Source organism: Hibiscus syriacus, unplaced genomic scaffold, assembly GCF_006381635.1.
Source record: "Hibiscus syriacus cultivar Baekdansim isolate YM2019G1 unplaced genomic scaffold, ASM638163v2 tig00110194_pilon, whole genome shotgun sequence".
Classification (NCBI taxonomy): Eukaryota; Viridiplantae; Streptophyta; class Magnoliopsida; order Malvales; family Malvaceae; genus Hibiscus; species Hibiscus syriacus.
The window spans coordinates 230,170-240,791 of record NW_024062620.1 but is presented as its reverse complement, the minus strand read 5'-3'; the positions used below and the strand labels follow the sequence as shown (position 1 = coordinate 240,791).

General features: G+C 31.5%; 1 protein-coding gene across 1 annotated transcript; it reads right to left on the bottom strand.

The window, feature by feature from the left end:
• Positions 1-1,212: 1,212 nt before the first annotated feature.
• Positions 1,213-9,460, bottom strand: LOC120217890 (dynein regulatory complex subunit 6-like). The gene is made up of 16 exons (XM_039214912.1): positions 9,366-9,460; positions 7,808-8,095; positions 7,598-7,726; positions 7,288-7,495; positions 6,817-6,963; positions 6,270-6,344; positions 5,297-5,368; positions 4,507-4,578; positions 4,075-4,146; positions 3,918-3,989; positions 3,617-3,688; positions 3,115-3,186; positions 2,550-2,693; positions 2,272-2,343; positions 1,855-2,001; positions 1,213-1,685 (listed from the first exon to the last, which is right to left on the bottom strand). The coding sequence occupies exons 2-16, from the start codon at positions 8,003-8,005 to the stop codon at positions 1,501-1,503; spliced, it is 1,737 nt and encodes a 578-aa protein (XP_039070843.1). The 5' UTR covers positions 8,006-8,095; positions 9,366-9,460; the 3' UTR covers positions 1,213-1,500.
• Between the last annotated feature and the right edge of the window lie 1,162 nt (positions 9,461-10,622).

Here is a 10,622-nt window from a genome sequence, read left to right as displayed (position 1 = left end):
TGAGAAGTTTGAAATTAAGGATTTTAGGGATTTATTTTTTGCTATTTAGATTTTAGAAAACTATTGAGTTTTTTTTTCCTAAAAATAATATCATTTAAGTTTTTATAAATATTTTTAACGACGGTGACGGAAGAAACATTTAAAATAGTAACATTAAAAGTGTTAGTTAGTTACTTACATTGAACAAAATATATTTTAAACACCTAAAGTGAAAAAAGAGTATAATTTAACATTTAATTTTCATTGATTTTTTTTAAAATACATATATTTTCGAAAATGAATGATCATTATTTCTAAAATAAAAAAATGTTTAATAGTTATTTTAAAAAATGTTGTGAAAGGTATTATATAATAAAATATAAATTAATCTGAGAAATATTTAATAATTTATATTTTTATGTAATTTTTCAACTGAGTTATATCCATTTAATTTATGATACCAATTTAAAGTGTGTTTGATAAATCATAAAAAATTTATTTTCAAAATTTTAACTTCATTGAAATAAAAAATTTAATCATTTAAATGTATTTGATAATAATATTATATTTTTAGTTAATTTGGTTAAGTTCTTAAAAATCTATTACTTGTATGATTCTTGTGTGGTCTTAAGTGATTAACTTTTTATGTTAATGATTATAGAAAAATATCTTTATTATATTTTTAATTTACGATTGTGGTTATAAACGTTTATTATAATTAGGAGATTTTTTCTATTTTTAATGAAAACTAGTGGCTTCTACAACTAAATAAATAAAAACTTTTTAAAAAAAACATGTTGAACAAGATAAGCAGATAGATAGTTATCAGCTAAGATTAAAATAAATTGATTTTATTTAGGGTTAATTATATTGGAAGTATTCAAACTTTTGAAAATAATTATATTTTTCAAAATTACTTAGATATAAAAACGAAATAACATTATTGATTTATGATTATAAGATAAAATTACCCTTCAAGGCTTATTTATACTATTTAGATATAATTTAATTTCATATTAAAGAACTATTTTGGTAATATTAATATAGTAATACAATGAATCATAAAGAGTGTTCTTACTCATAATTTTATATGTTAGAGATAAATAAAAATTTTTAAAAAAATGTTTTTTTTCACTAAAACTAACCCTTGAAAAACATGAACTATACTTAAAATTAGCATTACAAGGTTTAATAGTTCAATATAATTTATTCAAAGGTCAAACCAGTACAATCTAGATGCAGTGCATCACAAGCTGTTCATAAATCATCCAAAGGAGGCATTATTTATACCACCATTCAATCTATTCACCGCAGCCCCTGAAGGGGCGGGTCAATTTTCATGTCGTGTCGATGCCTCGACACAAATTCGGACATAATCAGACATGTATTCACGTCTGATACCATTCGAAGCCCAATAACATAATGTACAATTATATCTAACATCTGCTTTACCCTTGTATAAACATAGGTAGAAGAATGATAAAAGCTACTTACAGAATATACGGACGCCACCAATGGAATTTACTCGGGGCGGAAGTTCACAAGATGGTGAAGGTGAGATGACTGAAGCTTCTTGATGTCGTTTGCGGTGACCTTGCAAAACTCTAGGTTCAGAGATCTTAGATTCTTCAGGGGCTTTAAATGTCTCAATCCTGCACTTGTTATTCGAGAATTCGAAACATTCAAAGAGACCAATCCTGTCAACCCTGCATTTCAGATGCAAGTGCAATTAGTACAATAATGACCATATATGAATTTGCTCAAATTTTCCAGGCTTTTTCATACGAGGATCATTCTTCCATTCCCATCCCCGAATAGATGTACGATATGTACGATTTAAGGAAAATGATAATTAAGTGCGCATCTCAGCCATACCAGAAATCATCTCCAATGCTTTATCAGTGAGGTTACAGTTCTGTGACAGATTTAGCAGTGACAGGGATGAAAGATCTTTAATATTCTTCACTCCGGCATCGGTTAATCCTCCGCCGCATATTTCCAAGGAGCGCAAGTTCTTTAAGTCTATTAAACAAAAACAGTTAAATTCTTCAAGAGAAAACACATCAAATGTAAAGTTAGTCCTTAAGTGTTCAGGTCACTGTGAGAGTACGAAAGATAATATTATGCATGCAAATAGGTGTTAAATCAAACTCCTTTCAAGCTAACACCTTGTCAAAAAACTTGTAAGCTAAAATTACCAATATATTGGTTCTTGGCCATTAAGAGAAACTAGTAAGTTAAATATCTCTTTTTTTTAAAGGGAATTTCAAAATAGAAAGTCATGTATCATACTTCGCAGATAATTTGTCCCCAAATCAGTAATACGAGCTCCGAAAAGATCAAGATGAGTCAGTCCAGTCAAACCTGTTTCAAAAGAAGAAAACACCAATTAAACAAAATCTACAATGCTGAATGTAACTAGATGCTTAGCTGCATTATTAGAGCTTTAAGAGCAATAATAGAAATGTTCGTTTCTTGTTGACAGTTTCTAGACAATTAACTCGTTCACTAGAAACACACATTATTTCATACGAATCATGTTAAACAAATAAAAGCATGTATTGACATACTTGTAAGAGCTGCAAGTCCGGCATCTGTGATTTGGCGAGCATCCAGGTTGAGTGATTTCAGAGATGAGAGTCCAGACAGTTTTCTTAAACCACCATCAGAAACTACAGTGAATGACAGGTTTATGCTCTCCAGATTAATCAAACCTACAAGTGACCCAAAAGATACTGGGTGATCATGTATAAGAACCAATTGTTTGAGAAGATATCATTCTAAATACGCCTATTCAATGATTAAAGCTCCTCAGACTACTAAATGAACAAGGCTGTTACTTGAACTTGCATGTGAATGCCAGATACAGGTATGCGTCTAACAAAGGTGCCTTCAAGAGTTTTCTAAAATTTTCCATGTAAAATCATCTGAGCTTTGAGAAGGCTTACATAGAAGGATAGTGAATCAGGGTAAGGATAACAGAGAAACAACTAGAAATAATATCATATGCAACAGAGAGAATTATAGAAGCATTTTACCACCAAAACTAGAAACAAAAAGTATCAGCAAGAAACTGCAAAATATAGATGCATCATTATGCATGATGTCCTACTATGAGCAAGGTAAATATCTAACCAGAAAGATGGCGAAGGCCATTGTTTCCAACTTCAGTATCAGACAACTCCAAACATTTCAATCGTTGAAGACCTAAAGAAACGAAAGCAGTTATTTTCAGCCACCGTCATCTATTTATTTATTTTACAAGACAGCGGAGAATTATTAAGAGCTGAGGTAATAGGATGGTTTCAAAGCCCTTATTCTTTACATAACCGCATATAGCAAATGCTTAGGTAACACTATGAACTAGACAATCTGATAAAAAGAAACCCAAAAGGCAAACTACAATATTCCAAAAAAATCAGAAAACTTGAAAATATAATAAAATAAAATTTTCCAATATGTTGTGATGGCAATTCCGTCAACTTTATCCTTTATCTCCTGTGTTCTTTCCTTTAAGTTTCTATACCTAAAATACTAGATGTTTCTATGATCCTCCATCTGCTAAAAAGAGATGTTGCCATAGATCAGATCAACTAAATATAAAAGTATAAACAAAGAAAGATTATAGACCAACAACCTGACAAATGAACCAGCCCATCATCACCAATTCTACAAGAATCCAAGTTCAAGCTCTCTAAATTTGTCACACCTGGATCCAAGTAAAAAATAATCAAATTATGAACTGCGACTATAAACATGGAACAAATTTCCCAAAGAAAACAATATCACAAGATCCTATAAAATGTTTCGCAAAGAACAACCACTCGTTATTTAGATAAATAATACTTGTACAAAATACCAGATACGCATATATAAAGCAAAGATATATTATATAGTTTTATATTCTATCAGACAACACAAGTGAAGAGGTAGAACACCTTTCAGATGTATCAAACTCGAATCACTGATGTCATTGAAACCCAAGTTTAATACCTTCAGATTACCAAGCTCTGTCAAAATAAAATATGCAATAAGCCGAAGGCCATCAAAGAATGTTTACATATGCGGAATGGGGAAAGTATGAAACCAACTTACTATAAAACTTCTCACATCCATCATCAGACAAATTGCACCTGCTAAGATTCAAATATAAAAGAGATGCAAGAGCTGTGCAAAAAAAAGGCCAAGTCAATATCATGTTGAAAAAGACAAAGTAACCAAAAGAATCAAGTAGAGTTTATATGATTAATCAATCATTTTGAATATTTCCTTAGAATGACATAATAAATGTTGAAAGAAGTGAAAAACTATGAAGAAAGGCCATCACGAGATTACTACTAGTTTCTAAAACGAAAATGAATGAGTTTCTATCATCCGCGGAAAACTACTAAAATGGGAAAAGTAAAGGACAGGTAAGATTTAAATGAAACGTCAACTTTAATGCAGAATCAAAATCGCACTCTTCAGCTCCTGGTACAACCAATTTAAGAGGAAAATGATTGTAATATGCAAGCCAACAATATATACCAGAAAGAGAATCCAGGCATGAAGCAGTAACCGGGCAGCCCTCCAAGTTCAAAATAGAAAGCTTTTGCAGACCTAAAACGGATTCGAAAGTATAAAGAATTTCAAGGAATAGAAGTTCAATAATCAATATCAACCAATTCCATAATTCCTATAATCTGAAAATAAGTAGAAGAATGGTCAAGTTTTAACTATCAAACTGAACAGACAATATACTTGAGACAATAACACCACAATCAAAATCACGGGGAAGAAAATTGAAAGTAAAAAATGTTTGCACAAATCCAGTCGCCATAGGACAAAATTTCAATGTATAACAGATAACATAATAATAAAAAAAGACTAAATACAAAATAAATCAATGGTTCCCAAAAAATTAATAGTATTAAGGTAGTTTGAAAGGGAAGACATTTATTCCGTTTCATTCAACCTACATACTGCAAAGGGATTAAAATTCTGACTTTCTTTGATCAGCTTAATGGAATTCTACAAAACATTATATGTGCATACAACAAACAAAACCTTCTTGATCTAATATCAGCCCCCTTAATATTAGATTGAAACCAATGGGCCATAGGTTTGTTGGCATGGTGTATATTGTTTGTTGAATGATTGCACAACTTCAGCATAACAATTCACACCAAGTAGTACACTAATAAAATCCTCTCACAATCACAGTAATCCAACATCAACAAACTAGCAATCTTAGATGACATTCTTTTTCATCCTAACACATGATGGCAGTTTTTTAAGGAGATGATAGCAATTATAGTAGAAAGTAATGGCAATGTACCTTTTAAATAGGTGATGCCAAAATCTGTGACCTTGCTGCAGGATATCTGTAAGCTTTTCAAGTTTGTAAGCCCTAAAACATGATAAGAGAAGTTATCCAGATAACTAATTGAAAAAGTAATTTATATTACTCAGAATACAGAAGCATTAGCACAAAAAGTACGAAAGGAAAAAAAAGGCACAAGTTTAGTCAATTTGATGTGTCCTTATTCTAAAGGTGATTTATGTAATTGCGTGAACCAGACAATTAAAAAATGGAGGCGAAGGGTACTCAAAAGAGAGAGAAAGCTTTCAGAAAGTGTACAAATCTTTGAGTTTCTATTGAAATTTGAAATGCAATTTAAATTAGTTGACCCTTTTTCCCATATGTAATGATCTTATCAAATTACATATGTGCCTTGATTGATACATACAGGTCTAAAAGTTGGATTCTAAGACAAAGGTAATGTAGTTGAACCCTTGGGAAACAAATATAGACAACTAGTGGGCAAAACTCAAGAGAACAGATGATTTCTACTATCGGAGATGGCATTGAAAGGTATACATATATTGAGCAATTTGCAGGTCCTATAATAAGAATACAATCAAATTATAGGAAACATATGTATAAACACACGCATAAATGTAAGCTAACTGTTGGATAAGTTAAATGAGTTTCTTTTTGGGATGACAAAAGAAGAATATGTTGATGCCAAAAACAACATTGACGTTATACAACTATGTCCACGAGAGATGGACAAAGGAAACAAGAGATAAGTGAAAATATATGTTCTGGAAAACCATGTAATACAAAATTTTCAGTTTCCTAAAGTATTAGTGTCCAATATCTATGACTAACACATATTTGGATGTATGGTGTGAAAACTTCGAAAATTTAGAGTATACCCTTGTCAGGCACATAACCCTATCAGACACGATTCACCGTAACATAGCATGAAAAAATGAAATAATGGAAATGACATCATAACGATCACCTGAGAGAGGCTTCATATCAACATCAGTTATGCAATTACACCATTTAATATTAAGAGACTCTAACTTCGTCAAACCTGTAAATTGATAAACAGTGCTTATCAGAAAAATATTAAATAATGGTCCATGCATCCATAATCATCATGCAAATAGAAGTCCATAGAAATGCATTTGACTATATGCTAAGTAATTAAGGGTCAGAGCCACCACAAACTCAACTCTTTACGCATTTCTCTGTTATTCAAGTATATTCACTACAGTAGAGAAAACTTTCAGAGTCTAACACCTAATCAAAAAGTAAGATATACTCTGCCACCATGCACCCGACACAGAGAAAGAGGGAAAGAGAGGAAGAGGGAAAGACTGCCCACAATGCTATCATTCCAAAATATGTTCTTCCAACGAACTTTCTGCCTCATACACAGTGTGAGAAAGGGATGGAAAGCAAAATCATGTTTAAGAATATCCAAAAAAAAAAAGAGAGAGAGAGAGAGACAAGGGCAATCATACAAGTCATAAGGATAAACTACCTTCAAAGGAGAAAATTACCTTTAATATGAACAAGCCCCCCATGAATCCCTGGACACTTCTCCAGGTCCAACTTCAACAAGTTCACTAGGCCCGAGAAGGCACTCATTCCTTGTGCAGTAATTGCACTGTTTCTCCGAAAGCTCAGACTGGTCAAGTTTGAGAGACCTGAAAGATTTTGTTTCACATGCTGGCCCATTAAAAATGCCATGAAATGTAAAATGTTTAAATTGCTAATTAAACGAGATGGTTGGGAAGAAGAAACGAGCAAGAAAACAAAATCAGAAGGAAGCAGTAAAGAGAATCCAGGTAGGAAGGCAGAATGTAAACAGAGCCCTTAGAATAATAAATTTTAGTTTGGGAAAACCTTATTCCAAATTTGCATGGTTATGACTCATAACAGGTTGCAATCATTGCTATTAAATTCATTTCCACCTACTATGGAAATTTGGCAATTGACTAGACAAAAATAGTAGAGCATTAAGAGGTTACCACTGATGTGTTGTAGCCCCCGGTCAGAAACCTGGTCACAGTAATTTAAATTCAAAGCTTGAAGGTGATCACAATCTTTGAGATATATCAACCCAGAATCAGTGACATCAGAACTCGAGAGGTCCAACGCAAGCAATGATGAGCCTTGTGAAGAAATCACATCCATCCAATTGTCATTTATCCCAGGATAGTCTCCTAGGTACAGGTCCTATAGCAAGGAAGATACAAGAGTTGAACAAGACAGATAAAAAATTAAGTAAATCATTGGCATATTTTGATATTCGACTTGCCAAATGTTTTCACTAGTTACCTGAAGAGCACAATCTCTAAAAGCTTCAAGAGAAACATCAGTCAGACATTGGGAATTTACTAATTCATTAAAGATCTGCTGACTTAGATCTCTTGGAAGCCTATAAAATGAACCATAATGGTCTATATCCTGTTCATGAATCAAGCTTAGAAAATCAGTTCAGACTCAGGAAGTAAGGGTTTGCATAAACAAGGTCTAAGGTAGCTATACCTCCCGTATTTTATAAGTGCATAATTCCATAAGTGATGGGCGCTTTCCTTTTTCCCTTTGAATTTCTACAACTGGTCTAGTAAAAGTTGTCGCCAACCACTTCGAACTTCCACTTTTGCAATATCTTCCAGAAACCCCTCTATGTAAACCATCTTCATTGTCCAACTGGTCCCTTTTCCTAGAACAAGCTCCCCCCATTAAGGAAATACCTTGCAATAAATATATGCAATAAAAACTGTGGCAGGCCACCAATCTATTCAATTACCGAATATTACACTTTACTTCGCCCTGTGAAAATGAAAGACAGCAGCAGAATAAGCATTTGGTTGGCACGATCATCACAAATATGCATATAACACACCAATTCTTTGAATGGATAAGGATAAAACAACATTCATCAGACAAGAAACCTTTTTTTTTCTGACAACCAGTAAATCTGTTTGAACACCATGATGGATAAACACCTCAACTTATTACCAGCCATCTACAAGGATATTAACATAAATTTATTCTCCTTTATCTTATTCTTTGGGTTTCATTTGAACTGTTTTCTTTATTCATACATTAAGGAACTAGGTTTTGTTTATCCAACAATCACGTCACAGTTCACTGATAATCCACTGAATAGATTCAATGATATGAAAAGCTTTAGGATCAAAGAAAGGAAAGTATGAATAATGATTATCAGATGGTATTATCAGATAAACCAAAAGTTAAACTATTACAGACTAAAAAAGTTGAACAATATATTATGTACACTATATCATATCGTTCTCGCGCACTATCATACTAAATATAATTAATACAGAACAAAATTGGTAAATATAACCAAAAGTTGGATTTCGTTTTAGATTGACAGAAAAAACAAAAACCAGAACAAAATAAAGCATATAGTTTCAGTTCAATTAATTAGATGTTCATTCCAAATAACGGAAGTGTAAAGTTTAACCCTTCCTTCCCATTTTTAAAATACTTTTTATCCCTACACGTTCTCAACCAAACCCTTTCAACTACTTTTTAACCCTCTTTTTATCCTTTCACTAAAATACTTTTATCCCTACATGTTCTCACTAAAACTCCGATCTGTTACTATAGGCAAAAAGTAATCAAAACTAAAAAGAAAAGAAAAAAAAACATATACTATTTCCAGTCCACAAGCCAAGAGCGAAATATTATCATAATAATTATTATTATTATTAGAAGAAAATAGTAGAGAATTTCAATAAATTAATAAATATAAAGCGGAGGAATATGAACGTCAAATCATACTCCGATTTTCAGAAAATAAACATTTCCGGTTTCCCGCAAAGGAAAAAAGCTCCTTTTTTTCTTGGAAAAAACTGAAGAGGTCATATAACTAAAATCTAACCAAAATGATCCAGAAAATGAGATAAAGCTAAAAAAATATCACAGTATAAGCATCAATTTTCAAGCGCGAAAAGCCTAAAAAAGTGTACAATTTCTGCCGACAACGATCATCTTCTCATCCAAAAACATAAACAAGCAAAAACAAATAGCCAAAAAAACTTTAATAAAGAAAAATATTCTCCACCAATACCTTATCATGTTCAAAGGCTTGAAATTATTTTCTCCTTATGAAAAAAACAAAGAAAAAGGAAATTAATCAGTGATTGAAAAACGGAGAGAGAGAGAGAGAGTTGTGTAAAAAGAAGAAAAAGTATCAGAGAGTGATTAGAAAGAGAAGCGTCGTGGCTGGTACCGAAGCATATTCATAACCAACCGATGGTTGACACGTATGTTTGGAGGTGGTTTGGAGTTAGGTACACTGAATGTGGAGGAAGATGAGAAAGATATAAAATCATGGTGGGTCCCTCTGAAGAAATAGGTCCCACGTCCTCTTTTATTTTTCTTTTGTCATTTTTTATTATATTATTCTTTTTGGTCGGGTTTGTTCAAAAAAAGTAAACACTAAAAGAGACCTTGGAGTAGGAATGTAAGATTTTTATAAGAATGAAATTTATATTCTCTCATTTAGTTAGTCTGAGAATATTATTTTCGGTAACGTAAGATTACTAATAGTGAATTTTTTGAGGTATATTATTAGGAATGTCATTATTTTTTTTCTTTAAGTATTGTTAGATTATCGACGTTTTGGACTAAAATGCCTTTAATTTTTTTTTAAATATCATTCTTCTGTCGTTGAATAATAAAAATTCTACGAAAGTTAAATTACAAATTTATCCTTACACTATTTTAGATTTACAAAAAAATCTATAATTAAAATTTTATATAAAGTTCAAGAGTTAAAATATATAGACACTCATTTAGTAAAACATTTTCAATTTTGTAAAAAAAATTATATAAATTTTATGAATTTAAATTTTTTAAAGAAAATATATAAATATTTTTCAACTTATTAAAAAAATAAATATATAATAAAGGCATTTAGTAAGATATACATTCCAATAATCTTTTATTCATTTAACCAAATATGATAATATTACATTCCTGCTAAATAAACCAAACACAAAATACAACATTCCCAGTAATCTTATTCCTTAGTATTCTTACATTCTCACTGGTAATCTTACATTTCGTGAACCAAACGCACCCTAAAGAGATGAGTGAGTGTAGGATCCACGTGATGGGCTTTTGGATATAATTATAGATTATGTTTTTGTGTACGCAACAACGTAGCGCTATGGTTTCATTTAGTGTTGGAGTTAATTTAATTTGATAATGACCCGTTATTAAAATTAAAAAATATATGTACTCACTAAATTTTAATCTTTATATAAATTGTCATTAAATTTTTATATTTTGTCCATCGATTTGTCATTAAACCTTTAATAAA